The 21,587-nt window shown below is 43.4% G+C and overlaps 1 protein-coding gene across 2 annotated transcripts in view; it reads left to right on the forward strand.

Annotated features, from left to right (window-relative positions):
• Positions 1-21,587, forward strand: part of CDH23 (cadherin related 23) — a 366,100-nt gene that overhangs the window by 234,241 nt on the left and 110,272 nt on the right. For both annotated transcript variants that reach the window (XM_081913082.1, XM_081913083.1), the window contains exons 20-26: positions 438-545; positions 6,878-7,067; positions 7,503-7,648; positions 8,423-8,642; positions 10,550-10,702; positions 14,562-14,675; positions 17,269-17,417. In XM_081913082.1, coding sequence (XP_081769208.1) covers positions 438-545; positions 6,878-7,067; positions 7,503-7,648; positions 8,423-8,642; positions 10,550-10,702; positions 14,562-14,675; positions 17,269-17,417 — 1,080 coding nt within the window. The remainder of the gene's footprint in view (positions 1-437; positions 546-6,877; positions 7,068-7,502; positions 7,649-8,422; positions 8,643-10,549; positions 10,703-14,561; positions 14,676-17,268; positions 17,418-21,587) is intronic.

The raw sequence follows: 21,587 nt of genomic DNA on the forward strand, positions 1-21,587 counted from the left end.
TGGAGGTAGCTGGGGGGGGGGGGGGAGAGAGAGAGATGACATTAGTCAGATTTGTTTATTTATTGTGACTCATGCACTTGTAGAGAGAGGGTTCCTGCCCTGCTGTCAAGCAGTCACAGCACAGAATTCTGAAAGCTTCCCTGGCGAGCAGAACCTCCTCTTCCAGAATAAGCATTGGCGTTGCTGAGTGAATCAAATGGGCCTCCAGAGGCAACATCTTGCTAAAAGCTGCATCGCGTGTGACAGGGGCATTAGGACAGACGTAAAGGAGAGTGTCTTTGTCAGACGTTGTCATCGTGTTTCTGTCTGGCATTCCTAACCTGTATGAAAACCGTGTTCTGAGGTTGCCGGTGAAGAGACAGGAGCGATAAAAGGAAGCTGGCCAAAATGTGTGTTGCTTTATTAAAGGCTGTATTTACAACTGTAATTCTTTCCAGGTAAACATCACTTTACTGGACATTAATGATAACTACCCCGTGTGGAAGGATGAGCCATACTTCATTAACTTAGTAGAGATGACTCCTCCAGACTCGGATGTCACAACGGTATGTGCTGGTGGGGAGGGGGGAAACATACCCACAATTCTTTCTGTAGTTCAGAACCACCATTTTAATGTATTATGCAGATTTATTTATTTTTAAAGCAGGTATGAAATAAAAAGTAATTGGCACACATAGTCTGCAGGTGTGTTTGGCCCACTTTACCCAAAAGAAATACTCATAAACACTGTTCTGATGTTGCATGGGGGCCCAGGGGGGCTTATAGAAGAAGGGATAAGCACACAGAGACCAACAGAAGCAGTTCAGCTGGAGGGGTGGAGCCCGAATGCTAACTTCCCAGCAGCTGTGTTGCTGCTGCTTACTGGGAGGGGGAGAGATCAGAGTTCTGCAGAGGCACCTGTGAAGCTAATCAGGCATTCCCACTGACTTCCTCAGTACCACATCACTTCCCCTTCCGGTAAGCATTGTTCATTGCTTGTTCAGATATATTTGCTCAGAAGCAAGACTCCTTGAGACTCTCAGGTAAGTGTGCCTAAGGTTGCAGCCTCATTCTCTTAACTTTGGATTTTGGAGGCTTGGTTGTGGTTGCTCACTGGCGGTGCAAACACATTTTGAATATGGGCAGAAGCATTCCCTCCCGTGAACACAAAGAGACAGTGCCTGTTAACAGGCTGTGAGAGTCCCTGCTTCCAGGGCACTGGCTTCTTACACATCTTCCACAGCCTGATATTAGTGCAGTTCAGGTACAAATAAGTGTTAAAGCCAGTTTTCTATTCTGGCAATTAAAGTGCCGTGGCAACATAAGAAGTCGAATTTCCCTGGATAGAGGCCGGTCAGTAGATAGCCATTTTTAATTCTATGTTTCAGAATGTACTAATAGAATAGGGATAGAGATCATTAGATTAGGAGCTGATGGATTGTCCTTCATTAACCAATGAGAATGCATTTCTAACCCTCTTTTTATATTCGATTGTTGAGTCTTGCATTGCAAACAGGTTACATGACTGGGCCAGAACTCCTGATAAAATAAAAGCAGTAAATCCCATTTTCATTTTCACAGCTTTCCTTGCTTTTGAGTGACATGCAGTGAAAATAAATTATTGAATGTTACTATTATCCATTAAGGGCGAAGGGGAATCAGCAAAAGGTGTGATAGAAACCAAAAATGGTCAGCTGGTAGTCTGCAGGTAACACCAGGCGCATACACAAAAAGATCAATGTAATTAAAAGAGGGAGATTAAAAGCATTGTTATTTATTAAATTTATATATCACCCTTCAACAAAGCCAGTTTACAAAGCATGCACTGAACAGAATACAGAAGTTGTCAGTTTATCACATACCGTATTTTTTGCACCATAACACTCACTTTTTTCCTCCTAGAAAGTAAGGGGAAATGTCTGTGCGTGTTATGGAGCGAATGCCTGCGGGTGGCGGGGGGGATCTGCTGCAGTCATGAGCAGAGGATCCATGGTTCCCCTTCCTTCCCTCCTCCGTGGTTACAAAGCATGGATCCACATGGATCCTCAGGATTTTTGCATTGGGCTACTCCAAACTCACTGTCAGATCACATGTCTGTGGCCACAGCATGAACCACAAAAATCATATATCCACTATTTCGTTTAGAATATATTTTTTTCTTGTTTTCCTCCTCTAAAAACTATGTGCGTGTTATGGTCTGGTGCGTGTTATAGAGCGAAAAATACGGGTAACTCTAAAATCCAACACCTGATTGCAGTGTTTGCACATTAACGTTTTGTCAGGGAACTGCTCATGATGTCCTCTGCACACCAGCCAACAGGGAGCTTTCTGTCATGCTGCATCACAGCATCTCTGGCCCCCATGGTCTGTGAGAGCTGCTGCTTGTGGGGTCTGATTCTGCCTGCCTTTACGCTGCTTAATAGAAGCAGACACAGCTAGCGTATCCATGCAGGGAGACCACTGCCTTATCCCCAATAATCCTAGGTGCTAGAGTAGGTTCTATTGAACCAAAACAAGCTTTTTTTCCCCCTGAGTAGGCATGGTTAGGATCTCACTAACTAGGCTGCAATCCTAGTTCAGGAATGCCTGCCTGCTTTTGAATTTGCTGCAGCAATTACAGTGGGAAATAAAGCACTATATCAAGGGCCATGTGCTTCCACCTGATTATGGAAGAGCAATGCTTCAGCAGCCCCAGGGGACACTATTGTGGAAAGGACCTTACAGCAAAGATTGGCCCATCCTTAAGAGCTTCACTTATTTGGGGTTTTTTGGTTATTTAAAGCATTTTTGCCCTACTCTAAAAGAGTCCCCTACACACACACTTTCACCACACATACACCCAAATGTATAAGGCTGGCAGACCCTAGTCTAAATTCGTCAGTCTGTGGTTTGTGAACAAATACTTGTCGGAAGGATTACGGCCCTTTATTTTTAACATAATGACCAATTCATCTTGCCGTAAAGACGTGTGGATTGCCAGTAACTGTTAGCAATGATTATTTATTTATTGCAATTAAAGGCGTAGCCTCTGTAAGGTTAGCGATAAAACAGTTTGCAATAAAGCAAAATTGCAAGCGAAATTAATCATGAACTGGCCATTTAACCCTCTTTTGCTTTATCTGCAGCCATTCCCAGTCCTTCACTGGGGAGTTTGGGCATCAGAATTTCAACTGAACAGGCTTATAACCAGTAACAACGTAGGTCAGCAGAAGGCATACACCTTCTTTAGTACAGTGGTTTTCAAACTTATCTTACAGTGGTACCTCGGTTTATGAACTTAATTCATTCTGGAAGTCCATTCTTAAACCAAAGCGTTCTTAAACCAAGGCGCGCTTTCCCTACTGAGGCCTCCCGCCGCCAGTACCCTTCCACCGTTCGGCTTCCTTCCATGGAAAGGGATATATGCTCCTTTCATGATGGGAAATGGTAAAGTTCCAATATGTCTGGTTAATGCTAGCATGAACAAAGTGTGTCTCTTAAAGCATAGCACAGAATCCTATGTGACCCACTAAGGTTCCATGAAAGATGAGCAGGTAGTTTTTCTCAGCAGATAAGTCAATATATAGGAGGTTTCCTGAAGGGGGTAGAAAAAGAAAAGGTTAGTGGTATGTATTTATTTAGTCATATGAAGACTGACAGTCGCTGCATTCCCCCCCCCCCATTCCCACCCCACGCTGGTATTTATTGGATTCTGAAGCACCAAGGCTACATAATTTATTCCACATCCAGTTCCTGTACCATGAACTCTGTTTCCTCTGCTGTGGTTCTGGACCTTACTGTGATTTGGAAGGCATAAAATCATAGTCCTCACATTGCACTCGCAGTTCCCATCCTTTTGCAAACATGGCATAGTCATTCATAGTGTGTGTGTGTGTGTGTGCGCATTAGGGTTGCCTCTGTGTGTTTTAAAGTAAAATTTTGGGCCAATTTCAACTTTCCCAGCCTTGCTTGCGACCTCCTTCAAGGACCTCTCTGAAAGGCATTGATTTAAAGCCTTTCAAATCCCTCTGGCAAAATAAAAGAGAAGGAGAGGGAGAATTATTCTCCATCACACTAGGAGAAAAATGACGGGCGTGAAACAGAAAATAAATGAGGGGAAAGCGGAGAGAATCCACAAAATCATCAAACAGGAAAGACTGTGTTTTTTTAAAAAAAACACCATAATGAAACATTAATCTTCTGGGGAGGAGGGGAAATAGCAAAGGTCTCTCGTCCAAGTTCACTGTGTAGAAATTAACTCTCAGTTACCTTAACTGGCCTTTGAGCTCCCCCTCTCTCCCCCATCCACGAACAAACCTCGCCCCCCGAGTGCCCCATCAGTCTTGACAGGGCTCCGACTCCTTGTACTTCTGTTTCTGTTAGGGAAAGTGTGTTGGCAACTTAACACGAAGTAGCTTTAATGAAACATGAAATCCATTGTGCATGTGCTGATCAAATACAATTTATTTCTATGTAATTAAAAAGTAATATAATGACTTAAAAATTCCAAATCTGGTTCTCATTTAGAACTCCTGCAACCAGTCAGTTTCCATTTCAAGATGTTCAATTACAGATTGATTCGCTGAAGTAAATTCAGCCACCTTTCCCCACCACCTTGAAGTAACCTTTCCAGTCTCCTTGTAGGAGACGCAATATTCTTTAAGTCGTATCTTTGTTCTTATTGCGTGTAATTTATTGTTTGTTCCTACTGTGGTGTGATGGTTAGTGTCAGACTGTGTCAGAACACTGGGAGACCAGTGTTCGAATCCCTACATGGCCATGAAACTCACTGGGTGACCTTGGGCCAGTCACTGTCTCGGCCTAGTCTGCCATACACATCCCTCTGAGCTCCTTGGAGGAAAAGGTGGTAAATAAATATAAGTAATTCAAATAAAATAAAATATAAACAGTCATTTTTGACCAGGTACCTGTAGTCCTGAAGACGACTTATTTTTCTAAGTCATCTTCAGGACTACAGGTACCTGGTGAAAAATGAATATTTATATTTTATTTTCCACACCATCAAAATAAAAAGCATGCCACTTTAAAATAGGTCTAAATACTAAACAATAAAAACAAACAGGCCCAAGCCAGAACAGCAACAGCAATGAAAACATTTGCAGTTTACTCGCCAGTGGGAAAACTTGCAGGAAAAAGGTGGTCTTCAGAGAATTATTCTTAGTGGATGACCGTAGTCAGGGAGTTTCACAAGAGAGGTGCCACTGCAAAGAAGACTCTGTCTAGTACAAAACAGAGTATGAAACAAAGGAGCCTCTGTGTATCTTAAAAGATGAAGAGGAACATGGAGAACGGCACTTCCAAAGATTCATGGGCTGTTTGTCACATTTAGATGCATCTTCTGGTTTTGCAAATACTTCAGCATATATTCAGAAGTCTTTACAAATTAAGACATAACGTATACAGTATGTATTTGCAGCAAATGTCCTGTATTCCCCTTTGAGGGTGATTTAAAAATAAAAGACAGTTTTATACAGTGTGATCCAGGTCAAATGGGTACCACATTGTGAGCATGAGATTGTGGGGCAACCAGTCATTTCTGACTACATGAGGATTTTATTGAGGGCAAACAATGCAACTTCACTGCCCTCATTCTGAATTAAAGAGACAGTGCGAGTTAAGACTATGATAGAGAGTAGAGCAGGGACACGTTCACCATTCAGGGTTAGGGCAGTAAGAGGGTTTCATTTGTTGTTAGTGATGTTCCCCAATAGCCAAATCTGATTTGGTACATAGTGATGTCACAAAGAGCAGATGAAACCCTTTCATGGAACTCACCATGAATGGGGGAGCGAAGAAGGAATTTATTTATTTTTTTGTCAAGGAAACCAGGTTGATGAATTCCCTTTTCCACAGACACCTGCCTCTGAATAACGCAATGAACTTTCTTTTGCATCCTTTCTAATCTCCCCCTTTCACCCAGTGGACATACACAGCTGGCAAACAGGAGTTGCATCTCAAGGAATAGAAAGACCTTTGCAGCACTCGGGCAGCAAACTGAAATGTTGCAAATATTTGCAAATTAATTGCAATATACAAATGAGCAGTTTCCTTTAGCAATTAGCATGGGTTGTGCGGGGTTGTACTAAAGTAACCATGATTGCAATTATGTTTGGATATGATAGTGTGTTTTATTTTTTTAGATCATAATTTTTTGTTTATTTTCAACTTCAATGTTTCAATAACAAAGGAAATAAACAAGGGAAGAGCCAATAGAAATCACAAGTTCGCGCGAGCACAATATTACATTTGAAAGCAAGAGCAAAATGGAAAGAAAAACCCACTAGGCAAAAATAAAAATAAATGCAGTGTTATGACATGAGCCATGGGGATAATATCTGAGGATATGGTCTGTCCAAAAAGCAAAGTGATCATTTGGTGGGCAGCTAGTACATCCAGGTTGAGTTAGAAAGATTAGAAAACGCCACAAAGCTGTGAGAGGGTGTTTTGTAAGACCACACAAAATTATTTTTTTAAAGGGAAGGACATGCAAAAAAAGCATTTTGAATATCTTTGATGAGATGTTTTAAACTCACCAAACTTCATGGCCTCCCAGCTTAACTGAAGTGCTGTAAGTGGAATGATCCTTTGCCAGGAAGGGGCAACAGAATTCTGATTCTCCTACATTCAGTTATTCTGTTTTGCTTGGGACATTTTTTCACTGGCACATCAGCCATGGTGACTGTTGCTGTACCACGAAAGAGCATCAGGACAGCTTCTTCAATGAGACTGTGTTGTGTACTTAAGTGACTGGAATCGGAGTCATGCTTTTATTCTGCATCTTTTCTGTTTCATGCTTCAGTTTAGAAACCAGCCGTACAGATGTACGAAAAAAAATGAAAAAGGATTTATTTATTTTTGGTCTCTTATCAATATACCATCACTCTTTTGATCTCTGCAGGTGGTTGCTTTTGACCCAGACCTAGCAGAAAACGGTTCCCTCGTGTACAGCATTAGACCGCCAAATAAATTCTACAGTCTTAACAGCACCACAGGGAAGATTCGGACAACAGGGGTTGTCCTGGACAGAGAAAATCCAAACCCCCAGGAAGCTGAGCTCATGAGGAAGATTGTGGTCTCCGTCACTGATCGTATGCTTGCTTCAATTGTTCTGTGAATACTTTAGCGCTCCATTAACTACCTGCTACACATTCTTACATACTAGCTGTCACATTCTTATATATTTTGTGCTCTTGATTAAAAAAAACCCACATCCCTCTATAACTTTCCCCCATAATAGGTACATAGCAGGAGTAGCAACAATTATAGATTGCTTAAAGTTAGATAAATGCTAGCTTCTACACTCTTACTTCTGCAATTTATTTTAACGGTTTTGTTATCGCTCTGACATTTCCCAAGTCTGATTATTTTTTTTCATTGAAAGTGAATTGCCAATTACTTGAAGAGGAATGAACAGGGGTTTCTTCTTGATATATAGAGGTTCGCTAAGACAAAATATTAGAAATTTTATTTTTCAGTCTTTGGGGTGCTCGAGAGACTAGTTGTGACTCTTCTGATCTCTGCAGGTGGAAGACCACCACTGCGAGCCACCAGCAGTGCCACAGTGTTTGTAAACCTGCTGGATCTCAATGACAATGACCCCGCTTTCCAGAATTTACCTTTTATCACTGAGATTCCCGAGGGACTTCCAGCAGGGTCATCCGTTTTCCAGGTGAATCGGCGTTACTTTTGATTTCAACCATATACTTGCTGAAAGGTGTTTCTTAAAAAACAATGAGAACAGCTGTTTGGGCTTCTGTTGCAGATGTAGTGATGAGTAGTAGTGGTACTTTCCTCACTGCAGTAAAACCAGTGCCCCAGAATGTTTTAAGGGAGCAAATACCTCATACATTTTCTCACTGATGATCACACCTGACTTCTATCTACATTCTGTACTACTTGTTGAAATAAGCCAAGAGGAAGTTGAGAAAGCTAAACCACACAGAGGAACTGATAGACTGAAAGCCCCTCGTGACATCAGATCATTAGTTCACTCGCTTTTCTTTACAGCTGAATGTGAGTTTGGCAGCCTTAGTCCGTCTCTCTCAGCGTAGTCTGTTCAAGAAAAAGGTGAACACATTCAAGGGACTAGTAGCGCTGGTTCTTTCACTGCTCTGCATGTGATCTGAACTGTATTGCTTTGCCCTTAAGCACAAAAAAAGGAGTTCCCATTAGTTCCAGTGGGACATCTTTTTGCAGTGCAAATTGCAGGCACAATGGGGCTGATCCCATCTCAGGAACAATTTTGGTAACAACTTTGTTTTATTTTTAATGAACCAGGTAGCACTAGGTAGCCGCACACTTGAGTTAAGGCCATGTGTAAATTTGGCCCTGAGCCCATGGGAAGTGATAATGTGATTCTGTTGGGATCTTCTTGGTTTCACCTTTATGAGAGGGGGGAAACTTGTCAGAACGTTGTGCTTCACTTTTTTGCTTTCTGTCTCAGGTGGTAGCCATTGACCTTGATGAAGGCTTGAATGGTCAAGTGACATACCGTATGCAGGTGGGCATGCCTAGGATGGACTTTGTCATCGACAGCAGCAGTGGTCTTATCAACTCCACAGCTGTTCTAGACAGGGAAAGGATTGCCGAGTACTACCTCAGGGTAGTCGCAAGTGATGCAGGAGTGCCGTCCAAGAGTTCTACCAGCACTCTCACGGTCAGAGGTGACTGAAGAACTGAAACACTCTGGATGCTGTCTCACTGTTACTGCTGTGTCATTCTTTTTTAATAATAATAATAATAATAATAATAATAATAATGTATTTAGTGCGAGTGGTTGTCTGTATTTCAAATGGGATTTCTCATCTTGTCTAATACCTTCAGATAATTTTCTGTGCTTAGGTTGAGTCAAACTAGGGCTTAAATCCGTGTTTCCCAATGTGGGGCACACGCCCCACAATGGGGCAATTTGATTTTTTGGGAGGAGGGGCCAATTCAAGAATGAGTTCAGCCAAGTTAATGGCCTGTTAGGCTTCCTCCGCGTGAATAGGAGTTCACTTTTTGAATAATAAGAATTATATGGCACAGGGGGAGGCATCAGGATTTTAGAGATGATTAGATGGGGCATGGCCCAAAAAAAAGGTTGGGAACCACTGGCTTAAATGCTCAAGGATTGCCCAGCACTGAAGCTGGGAAAATGCCCACCCAAAACAGCCGAGGGAGAGGAGGAGAAATGCGTAACTTGACTAGGGAGTAAAATTTAAAAGTTCTACCTTGTTGAAGATGCAAATTTTGATGCATACAACCCCACCCCAAAAAAGGCTCAGGCAAGGAGGTTTGAAAATCTCGCCCGGTCCTGCTGTTGCAGTTCCAGAATTTTTCCACAACAATTTTTAAACTGCCAAGAATGCTGCTGTCGCTCTTTAGGAGCCCTTCCTCCAACATTGTGAGGGCTAGGGCAAAGGTGGGCAAGCCTTGGTTTGATTTCGTGCAGGTGGCAAGGAGGGGTAAAAGGAGAGGGGCTGTCCAAAAGAGAAAAAGAGATTTTAAAAAGAAAAAATGGAGGTGGCAGAAAGAGAGAGGGAAGGTGTGCCTTCACCCACTTCCCATGCTGTGCAAAGAAAACATGAGAAATCCTGGATAATGTGAGAGGAACTCATGCTCTCGCTGTTCCCTGTGCTACCAACCCTTGTGGGAAAGAGCATCAGTATGGGTTCCTGGAGCTTTTTGCGATGAGCAGGTGGGCTGCAGCTCCCATTCTGCTGAAGCAATGCAAGAACCCACCCTTTTTGTTTGTGTTGGCCATTCTCATGGTTGTAGTGATGATAACAAAGTCGGGTAAGATCCAAAAGGGTTTGGAGGGCACTCTTTATTGGACCAACATGGCCACTCCAATGAAATGTTTAACCTGTTACTATTAGTTCATGTTTAAAATACTTTTTTAAAATAAATGATAATAATTTATTTTAGGTTTGACCCCAAGTCATTTATAGCTAGTTTTTAAGGAGTTTTTAAATACAATCTATTATGCACTTTGGAAAGAGTTTCTGTTTGGTTATTCCAGATACTTTTCTGCTATACCATGATAGAAGAAAGTCTCCACAACTTTAACTTCAGGTGTCTAGGAATAGAACACATTTGTATGTTTTGAAATGTTATGAACTTACCTCAGAATTGAAGAATATCAGTGACAAAAATGTTTATGATTCTTAACTATTTGTAACTCTGGAACTCCCACAGTCCATTTCACCACTGCCTATTTGCCCTTTCTCCTACTTCCTTGATTGGGCTTTTTTAGGGGGTAGCTGATGTGGCATAGTTCTGATCCCTAACTGAACTTCTATGGCAGTCCCTAAGGTGGCGCAACGGGTCTGGGCACCTGGCTGTTAACCAGAAGGTTGGTGGTTCAAACCCACCCAGAGACTTCCTGAATTGCAGGAAGGTTGGACTTAGATGCCCCTTGGGGGGTTCCTTCCAGCTCTACAATTAATATTATTGTAATATGCATAGAAACAACGGGATAAGCAAAGACGTGGCTTCTTACAGTGGCTGATGCTCCACCTTTTAGCCGTGCCAGGTATGGCTTTGAAGCATGGCTCAGAGTCGACCTTGATCAAATTCTCTCTTGTAGTTTTAGATGTGAATGATGAGAACCCCACCTTCTTCCCAGCTGTCTACAACGTATCGCTTCCTGAAAACGTACCTCGTGATTTCAAAGTGGTCCGCCTCAACTGCACCGACGCTGATGTGGGTCTCAATGCCGAGCTCAGTTATTTCATCACAGGTATCAAGTCTTTCTGGTGTACTTCAGAAGTAGAAGCCATGTAGTTTGGAGGGGGCAGAGGACACGGGTCAGTCTTTATTGCTGTGTCCTCCTTTTTCTTCCTTTCAGATTTTAGCCTCTCCTAGGGTTGGCACTGTGGTCTAAACCACTGAGCCTTGGGCTTGCTGATCAGAAGGTCGGCGGTTTGAATCCCGCAACTGGGTGAGCTCCTGTTGCTCGGTCCCAGCTCCTGCCAACCTAGCAGTTCGAAAGCACACCAAAAAGTGCAAGTAGATAAATAGGTATCACTCCGGTGGGAAGGTAAATGGTGTTTCCGTGCACTGCTCTGGTTTCGCCAGAAGCGGCTTCTGTCATGCTGGCCACATGGCCCGGAAAAACTGTCTGCGGACAAACGCTGGCTCCCTCGGCCTGTAAAGCAAGATGAGCGCCTCAACCCCAGAGTTGTTCACGACTGGACTTAACTGTCAGAGGTCCCTTTACCTAGGGTTGGCATTCATCCGGAATTTCCCAGACATTGCCAGGATTTCCCCGTTGGAAACAGTGCCCGGGCAAAAATTGCTGAAATGTCTGGGGAAATCTGGAAATGTAGGTTTTGGTGAATTTCCTTAAAAATAGCTCAAAAACTTGCAACCCTAGCTTCTCCTATCCCCAAAGCTCAGGGTGGGTAACATTGAAAAGGCATAAAATCCTACTAGCACAGAACAAAAATAAGCCAACTCTTGGTTTATTAAAGGTTTGGCCTCTTTCCCCTTAACTCCATGCAAAGGAAACCACCACATAATTCTGCTCCTCCATCTGTCACCAAGTAGTGCTCTTTCTCCTCTCCCTTCTCTTCCATACTTATTTGGGAGTGGTTCATAGCTGTTTCAAACCACCCCCACTTCTCTAGCTTGATTCCTGGGGAAGCATCTCTTCCTTGGTCTGTCACCAGCCTCCTTTCCCCCCTTGGGAATCGGTTGTGGCACCGTGGTGCAGAGTATTGGTGCAAAGCGGTGTGGGGAAATTCATGTAAATGAAGACAGCCAAGGGGGCTTTTCATCCTGCTGTTAGGTTTGCAACGGCTAATTTGCATGGGGATTTGCATATGTTTCCCTATGATGCTTTGCAAATGATAGCAGAACTGTTTTGGGTTGTTTGCTCCTAAGAATTATCTATGCTTCATCAGACTGAAAGAGTCATCAGCTGCCTTATGTCTGCAGAATGTGGATATGACAATTTGAGAAAGGCATTGTCCCCGAACTCATTTGCAGTGCTTGCCGAAGTGCAGCCCGGTAGGCCATATTCTGATGTAGACAATGGCGTGAAAATAGGTCTTCATCTTCTTTGTAAGGAGCTACTTCCATATAGCAGATAAGTTCTGGGTATGTCCGCATGATTCTTTTGGAATTTTTATACGATTCCTCCTTCAGAATAGGTCAGCCACGTGTAGTAGGCTATCATTTCAAGTCCAGAAACAGGGTGGTCAACATTTGAGATACCTCTTCCTAAACAGGGCCATCTACATCATGGAATTTTTTGGGCTCTTGGCCGCAATGCCATCCAGTATGGCGCACGATGCAGCCTGTGTCCCTGTGCACAACCTGTAGTAGTTATGTTTTTGAGTGGTAAGCAATAAGGGACAGCCTGCCTCTCTAAATGAAAGTTTCCTAAACCATGTTTTTGACAGTTGAGATAAGCAAAAACAAGCTATGCGGCATCTGAGCTGCTGTATGAAAGCAGCGCTTCCTGGAAGACTTCGGCCATTCTGTGTATGGATTAATTCTTGCTAACAACAATGCGCAAGAAGCATTACAAACATGCAACATAATCTAGCCAAGGTTGAGCCTCACTGACGTCAGCGGAAAATATTTATGTATAATAGTAATAATAATGATCATTTATTCCTTATACTGCGTCCATCTGGCTGGGTTTCCTCAGCCACTCTGGGTGGTTCCCAACAGAATATTAAAAACACTATAAAACCATTTAAAAACTTCCCTAAACATCCATGACATATGTATGTTGTGTGTGATTCTGACTAGCTCAGTTTGTGAACCACCAGCCTGTTACATACACATGTATGGTCTGCTATGTGATTGACAATGTGTTATTCCCCCACCCTTTCACACCCACCCACCTGTGTTTTACACATAGACTTTTGTTTGTTTATACTGTAGTGGCCAGTTTATACTGTAGTGGTCAAAAATAAAATAAAAAAGAACTTGACCGACCCCCCCCCCTTTTTAAAGTTTTTTGCAAGAAGCAAAAGTAGGTGATTAATTGACCTGTGACGAACTGTCATACATGGCTGATGGGGAATTTCATCTTGCTGTGTCACAAGCTGGGCAGGCCTGCGATCTCACTTTAATTGAAATCAGTGGGACCCAAAAGTATGCACACCTTACAATCCCACTGAAACCAACCAGGTATGAAAGCCCTGGCTCAGATCTTACTAAAAACAAATAAGTTTTCTTTATTGGGTGCCATTGCCCCCCTGCTTGGATTATTGGACCTAGAGTGGCATTCCACAAGCACATATTATTTCCGAAAGCTCTAAAACTTGTCCATTTTCGCCCTCTGCTGCTCAGAGTCCCCAATGACACTCTATATCTTTATTGTACCATTATCGGTTAATGTACAGTATTACATTATAGGGGGGGGCGGCGGCGAATCAAGAATCAATATGTTTAACGTAGATTGAAAGAAAGCATTGCACAATTATCAAGCCATGCAACCTTGGAAAGCCTTTAAAGCAATAAAGCCACCGTGATTCAGCAGCACATTAAAACAAGTGAGGCTGAGATGGAGTCCTTGAAATCTCTAATTTGGGCCAGCACTGGCAATATGGCTTGCATTTTGCTATTCCATGTAAATTTTGAGCACTCTTAGAAATGCTTTTGGGAAACACACAATTCACACTGAATCCTTAAATGGCTTTAAATTTCTGTGAAACGCTTGGGAGACAATCCTGTGGCAAGATCTGCCAGGATGAGCACCTTAGGACGCAGCAGATCTCTGGATTACCAGACTGATTACCAACTGGGGTGGGACTTAGGCTGTGAAACGTTACTTTAAAGGCTTGTTGTTGCTGAACTTGGTATGGATCTATTGTAACTTTACTCTGACTTAATTTACACTGGCTTTCTTTATGCCAGTTTATTGTGGCAAGGATTGTTCCCATAGTCAAGTCTCCCATAATCCTGTCCCACAGGGACATAGGTGGATTTGTGACTTCTGTGTAAGTAATAGGAGATGTTTCTGCATTATAAGTGGAAACCAGTTTCAGACCTATTTAGCTGTTGGAGGTCTACCCAGGAACTATGGGAACTGTAGCACTATAAAGAGCCTAGATATGGCTGACTAAACTGCGATTCTCAGGCCATGATAGTAAAAAATTGCACGGAACAAGTTTATATTTGTGTATATAACAACTAAAACATGTAAACCGTAATTGGAGTGTGTGTTCTCATTTTTCTTGAATTTTTGAATCCATTTTTCATTCCAGAACGTTGATCATGAGTCCCTTAGGAATGATGTTGTTGACCTTTTTGTGTATTGATGTACCACAGTCAGAACTAAAACTGTAAAAATTTCTTGTAGCGAAAGACATACTCAGGGCAAAAAGACTGACTGGGGTGGATAAATCATTTCAAAAGCATTATCTTTCACATCTTGTGTACAGAGTGACTGACATGTAGCGTTTGTAGGTGGTCATGCACATAAATGTATGCATGTTCATTGAAGAAGAGCGTGTGCTTTCTGAAGATCTTAGTTCCACATTTCATATTCCTAAATACAAGTGTGTGTTTTTTTAAAAAAATATGTGCCCTCATTCTTCTTTGAATTCCTACTTCTTCTTTCCTTTCCCTCGTTTTTATAGGTGGGAACCAGGATGGAAAGTTCAGTGTCGGTTTTAGGGATGGAGTAGTTCGAACAGTCGTCAGCCTGGATAGAGAAACCATCCCATACTATACGCTTATCCTGGAGGCCATTGGTAAGGATTCCTGTGGACCGCTTTTGTTTCTGTTATCTGAGCAACTGATGTGTCTCTTCCAGACTGCCTCATTTGGAGTGCAGTGGAGAGGAAACAGTTTGCAAAGGATTCGTACAAATTAATGGTGCAATCTTCTGTTGCCATTTCTGAAGTTTCCCTTCCAATTCCATGAGCAAATCTCCATCACCGTATGAAGCGAGATGGTTTTGTTAACCACCTCCAGTTAATCCTGGGCCTTCTACACACCTTTCTCTCATGTTCTGTAAAGAAGCCCCTTTGTAGCTTTATATGAGAGGGAAATTCTGTGTCTGATTAACTTGCTAATGATAATATTCCCCGGCGTACTGTGTAGTGAAATGCAGCCAGACGCTACATACTTGGGTTGAATGTAGATTAATGAAGACAACTAGCACAATCAATGGGATTTAAGTGCTCAACAATGTCTACTATTGATCACAAAGAATTTTTTCCATGTTGCGCAAATTTATGAAAGACTTGACGTTATTTGAAATGGAATATAATTGGTAGGATTAAACATCTTTGTGGCATTAATAATTCTGCAGTTTCATACTGATGCTTCACTCAAGTTAATAAACATCTTTCAAAGGCTTTTCAAGAAAGCTGAAGTAAAAAAATCTTAAAACAATCACAGTGAATTTGACATACATTAGAATCAAAGCAAAATAGATATATCTGATGCAGGTGTTAAACAGATAAAACTATACATTGTGTGTGCAATTTACAGTAAATCATATTTTAAATGCACACTAACTATGATGGAGCCATATATGTATATTTATTTTCAACAGCTAGTAGCACCATCCTTTGGCACCCTCATAAGTTTTACTCTCTCTGTGATAATATTTCTTTGGCAGTGCAACAGGAAGATACCCTTGTTGGCCTTGTAGGTCTGGAATCTGGAACTGGGGAGACAGATGTTAGTCCCAGTCCCACAAGAGAGTCCCTAGTTTCAGAACCTAGTCAGGCTTGACTCTTACAGACCTTTCAGAGTCTAGGAAGAAGAGAGGACACCCAGAGAAAGTTCAGAAGAAGATGACCAAAATGATCAAGGATCTCTCTATGAGAAAAAGTTACATTTAGAGCTTTTTAGTTTTTAAAAAATGGTGAATAATTGGGGGGAGCAGGACATGATAGAGGTATATAAAATTATGTTGGGTAGAGAGAAAGGGTTTAAAGAGAATGTCAGAAAAATTAGGGCAAACGAAAGGGTGTGTACTTCTTCACACAGCTGCAGTTTGCTACAAGGCAATGTAATAATGGCCACCAATTTAAATGGCTTTAATAGGGAGTTAGGTGAATTCATGAGGATAAAGCTAGCCATGGCTCTGGTATACCTCTGAAAAACTGCTGTGCATCTCCATACTGGTTGCTGAGAATCACAAGTGGGGCAGGTTGTACTTACATCCTGCTTGTGGGCTTCCTATAAATGTATTGGTTGGCCACAGTGAGACCAGTGTGTTGGATTAGGTGGGCCTTTGGCCTGATACAGGGGGAGCTGCTCTTACCTTCTTACCTGGAACTGTTTAAAGTGCCCCCCAGAAATTTGGACTCAGACGGAATGTGTGGAATGATTTGAGAATGACCGCTCCCACATCAAATGGGGGCGCCCTTTGCATGGTCACACACCCACCCCTGGATCCCAGTGGGACTCCTGGTAGTTCGGGCTGGCTTCCTCCTCCCCAGGCTGGATACCTGGAGGTCTCCGCCTACCTCAGCCAACTGCCCAATTCCGCCTGGTGAGGCATTGCCAGGGGATTGGCCAGGTAAGGGGAGGGACCGTCCTGTCCACACAACAGAAGGTGAATCTTACCTGCGAAGCGGCAGTCGGCTCCAGAGCTTCTCCCACCCTCCCCTCCCTCAGTTAAGTCATCTTTTGCAGGTTAACCTCTTCTCCACAGGTACGCAGGCACTTCTATGTCAGGGTCAATGTTGAAGGGCCGGAAAGGAATTTTCCTGCATTGGCAGGTTTTGCCTTTCCCGTAGCTAAACGTCACAACTTTGGCGGTTTCAGACCTTGGACAGAATCCTTTAGTCTATCTTCCTAAATGGGGGGGCATGAAGTGGTGACCCACGCCCCCATTGCAGTGGTGATACCAGGGTTCCCCGTTAAAGGGGTCTTGAGAGGAGCCATTGGCCATACGCCGAGAGGTTGTCATTGTTCTCCCCTCCAACGGTGGCAAAATGGGGGGGGGCTCTCTGCTTGAACATATGTTCTCCAGAGCCAGCCCAATCCCCACACATTCTGGATAACCCTGAAGTCTCCCAGATCCCCGGCTGGGGACTGGGAAGGATAAACGCCCAATGCCTGAGCCAAGGTCTCCCTACATCTGAAACTTAATAAAGTTGTGGCCAATTTTAATCCCATAGCACGTTGTCTTGAGTCATTATTCCACTCGGGGGTCGCCTGGGGTTGGGGGGACTCCTCCTGTCCACCAAGGAAAAGGAGGAAGCACCTGGGTTGCTTGCCCTTGCTTGCTTCTGGATTTGTTTGCATTCAGACAATGCTCAGGTCAGCAGACCTGCCTTTTTCCTAAACATTGGGAGATTAAGTTGGACCACTTTTTTCTCACAGATAACGGTCCAACAGGCAAACGGAGGACTGGGACAGCTACTGTATATGTCACTGTGCTGGATGTGAATGACAACCGGCCAATCTTCCTTCAAAGCAGCTATGAAGCCACTGTTCCTGAAGACATCCCTGACTACAGCAGCATCGTACAGGCATGTAACTAAACTGTTTGTTCTCGGTTAAGATCTGGTGGGGACAATGGAAGAAGAGAAGCAATAAGCCTGCCTGCTCTCTTTCTCTCTTCATCCTAACTGTTACCTGGTGTCACAGTAACATGATACTAAGGTTAGGCCATACCCCGTACCAAGGTTTTACTACTTTATGTGCTTTGCTGAATTTAGCAGTCGCTTCCTCTGTTGTTGGAAAGTCTAAGAACAGGAAGCAGGGCAATTCATAAACAAGTGAGCAGCATCAAAAAGATCAGGAGACTTTGAGTAACAGGTTTAATAACACCATTTCAAGAATAAAGAGGGGGAGCGAGAGGGTGGGGGGAGTCAGGTTCAAGGGGACACAATTCATTAGCTGGGCATTGGAAGTAACTGTGCTGCAACATGGTAACCACAAAATTATTTCTTCTTGATGTGATAATGGAACACATCACTGGAGCTGCTGTACTGACCCAGGGAATGGTTTGAGCATAAGACAGCTGCTAAACAGAGCTACTTTCAGTGAGGCACTGGCTGAGCCTTCCAGCGGCCTTTCTTGACGAAATAGGTATGCTTTGCTAGTGTACAAAACAGCTTTAAATAATAAATTGGGATAGAAGAATTTGGAGTCTCGTTTTGCTGCTTTTGTTTCCCTCTTTAAAGCTAGCCCTTCATGGGATGAATGGCAGGAGAGCTGGTAAATGAATGAATGCATTCACACCATGCCTTGTGGCGTTCCCAGATTTTCTTCAAAACCAAACATTTTTATTTTCTCTAGCAAACACAGAGGGGTATTTCCAGCATGCTCTGAGTTGGCTTCTCGTTCCTTGAATTCCCCACTCTAGCCTGCCAAGAGGTATAGTGAGGTTGCAAGCTTTTGTTCCATATCACATGGAAATTTTGCACAGCGGGAGGTCAGCTGACTGGGGACAGGAGGGGATTGCCTCCAAATACCCAGTGCTATTTTTCTAGGAAAAGAGGTGCCGGAGCTCCCTTGTTCTCTTAGAATGGCAATGGTGCTCACCTGAGAGATGCTGGAGCTGAGCTCCGGTGAGCTCCAGCTGAAAAGAAAAAATAACCTAACTGCTAAATCTGAAAGTATCATAGGTGAAGAAATTGCTATAGTGGCCTTATGGAATATGAAGAAGAATGCACCCCATAATGGGGAGAGAGAGAATGAGTGAGCCCCCCCCCACACACACACATATACACGAGGCTTTTTGTTGTTGTTTAGTCGTTTGGTTGTGTCCGACTCTTCGTGACCCCACGGACCAGAGCATGCCAGGTACTCCTGTCTTCCACTGCCTCCCGCAGTCCATTACTTTTATATGCCTGTTGTCTTTGTCCATGAAGTTTTCTTGGCAGGGATACTGGAGTGGCTTGCCGGTTCCTACTCCAGGTGGATCGCGTTAAGTCAAAACTCTCCACTATGACCTGTCCATCTTGGGTGGCCCTGCACGGCATAGCTCATAGCTTCTCTGAGTTGTTCAAGCCCCTTCGCCACGACAAGGCAGTGATCTCACCATATCTCTGTATTAGGGATTGGGTTGAGATTTTGCCATGCCAGAATTTGAACCAGCAGCCTGCCCATTACACATTCTCTCTATATAGCATTGTGGCTCAGGCCTTCCTTCCACCACCACCACCCTACACTTGTAGTAGAGGAGGCAGCTGTGTTTTAACTTCCAGAAGCAAACTCCTATGGGCCTTATAGGAGATGCTCTTGTTTCCTGGCAGGATCAACCCCTGGTATCAAACCTGCGTAGATTGCAGATGAGTTCCTGATAACTTCAAAGTTCTCTTCCTCCACCACCAAATAAAACTTGCAAGGCGGCTGTTTCATAATGTTGATTAGGCCCTTTTGATGGTTTTAAAATTAAAATATGTCAACGCATCAAAATATGATTTTGTATGGGAATGACATAAATGCTTCAAGATTTGCTTTTGTTTATGCAGTCACATTTCTGATTGTCTCTTGATATTAACATGAGAAACTGGGATAGGGAACAAAGCAATAAGAAACAAAATTGAACAGAGTAGCCAAGTCCTACTGAAGAGACCACAATAAGATGCTGTTTCAAATAAAACGTACTACGGGAATGTCTGCAAGGGAAAGGCACTGGGTGCCTATGAGGCCTCTCCTGTGAAACTCATTTTAATAAATTGGAGAGATTGCTTTTCTGACCAAAACGAAAGGAAAGTCAAACGCATTAAAGTGAACATAAACGCTGTCACAAATCAAATTCGGGAAACAGACAATTTTTTTATTTTTAGTTTAAAATCAATTTTACAACTGAGTGAGTCAAGGGAGGTGTGCTCTACCTTCATTTAAAGTTTGTGTTTTGCCAGCTTATGTCATAAATCTTCTTAAAGTGATTGGCACCATGAAGTACTCATGTTCTGAACTGGGAATTTTCCTGTGGTTCAGATGCAAAACTCTCCTAAAGTGTTTAGGAAGAGGAGAGTGCTGCATTTAGGTGCCTAAATCTGATCTGCTAGTTGATATCCAGCCTCTTAAATATGCTGTGTGCTCAATATTAATAGCTCGGACGGAGTTAGTGTAACTTAGTGCCACCAAACTTTGCAACTTGTGCAGACATCTATGATTGGATCTCCCTTGGTATTTCTTTTTATTTCAGCTTTGCACCCATCCATTCCCACCCCCACACTCCTGATTTGGATTGGAAACCAGGAGGAGGAGAGGCTAATGCTTTCTCATTTTCTCTCTCTCTCTCTCTCTCTCTCACACACACACACACACACACACACACACACACACATGCAGAGCTGCGATTAGCCATGAAGGGGGAAATACGCAGCCACCATCGTTTCACTATTAGTTCCTCCTAATAGTAACTTAGGAACGCAGGTGGCGCTGTGGTCTAAACCACAGAGCCTAGGGCTTGCTGATCGGAAGGTCGGCGGTTCGAATCCCCACGACAGGGCGAGCTCCCGTTGCTCAGTCCAACCTAGCAGTTCGAAAGCATGTCAAAGTGCAAGTAGATAAATAGGTACCGCTCCGGCGGGAAGGTAAACGGCGTTTCTGTGCACTGCTCTTGTTCGCCAGAAGCGTCTTAGTCATGCCGGCCAGTTCCCTTGGCCAATAAAGCGAGATGAGCCCCACAACCCCACAGTCGTCCGCGACTGGACCTAATGGTCAGGGGTCCCTTTACCTTTAATAGTAACTTAGAGGAGGGATCTGTATTAAAGAATCAGCCCCATCCTCCTTGTCATGGTCTCTCCAAATTAGGAAACCCCATGGCTTCTTTTAGGGGCAAATTGTCAGGAGAGTCAGTCACTGAATTAGGGTATCATGTGTCACTTGGTTCTTTGTGGCTTAGCTACCAGCTAGAAAATCCTTCCCCTTTAAACACACACACACACAAAACTGCATTTGAACAAGCTACTCCCTTGGAGCCTCACTCCAACATCTGAAACATGGGGCTAATAATAGTGATCTCACTCACTGGGTTGTTTACAAAGTGCACTGACTATACAGTGGTACCTCGGGTTAAGTACTTAATTTGTTCCGGAGGTCTGTTCTTAACCTGAAGCACCACTTTAGCTAATGGGGCCTCCTGCTGCCGCCACGCCGCCGGAGCACGATTTCTGTTCTCATCCTGAAGCAAAGCTCTTAACCTGAAGCACTATTTCTGGGTTAGCGGAGTCTGTAACCTGAAGCGTATGTAACCTGAGGTACCACTGTAATGTATGTAGAGCACCATGAGTTGTATTCAGTGGCAGAATTGTTCCCCTTCCTTTCCTGCCCTCTGCAAATCCCAAAAAAGCCTTGTCGGAGGACTGAGGTAGGAGGATCCTGAACAGTGTGGGCTCTGTCAACGCAGAACTTCAGCACAAGGGGAGAACTGTCTCACATCGGGTGGAGGAACTTTGCATGAAATGGAGCTCCCTTGGGTGCAGTGTTCCTTTGCCCATTTTCAAGGGATTCTCCCTCACACTGCAGCTAGCTGAGATTCCTGCACTGCAGGGGGTTGGACTGCAGGACCCTTGGGGTCCCTCCCAACTCTACAATTCTATGGTGCAGCAAGGACAGAGTGCATCAGTCCCCTAGGAGAGGCTTTTTCTCATGCAACCAATAGATGCAACCCTATGGAATTCCAGATATTAATTTAAAGCAGCGTTCATCATTGACACTACAAATGGGCTTCATTGCAC

Source organism: Podarcis melisellensis, assembly GCF_964234715.1.
Source record: "Podarcis melisellensis genome assembly, chromosome: 5".
Lineage (NCBI taxonomy): Eukaryota > Metazoa > Chordata > Lepidosauria > Squamata > Lacertidae > Podarcis > Podarcis melisellensis.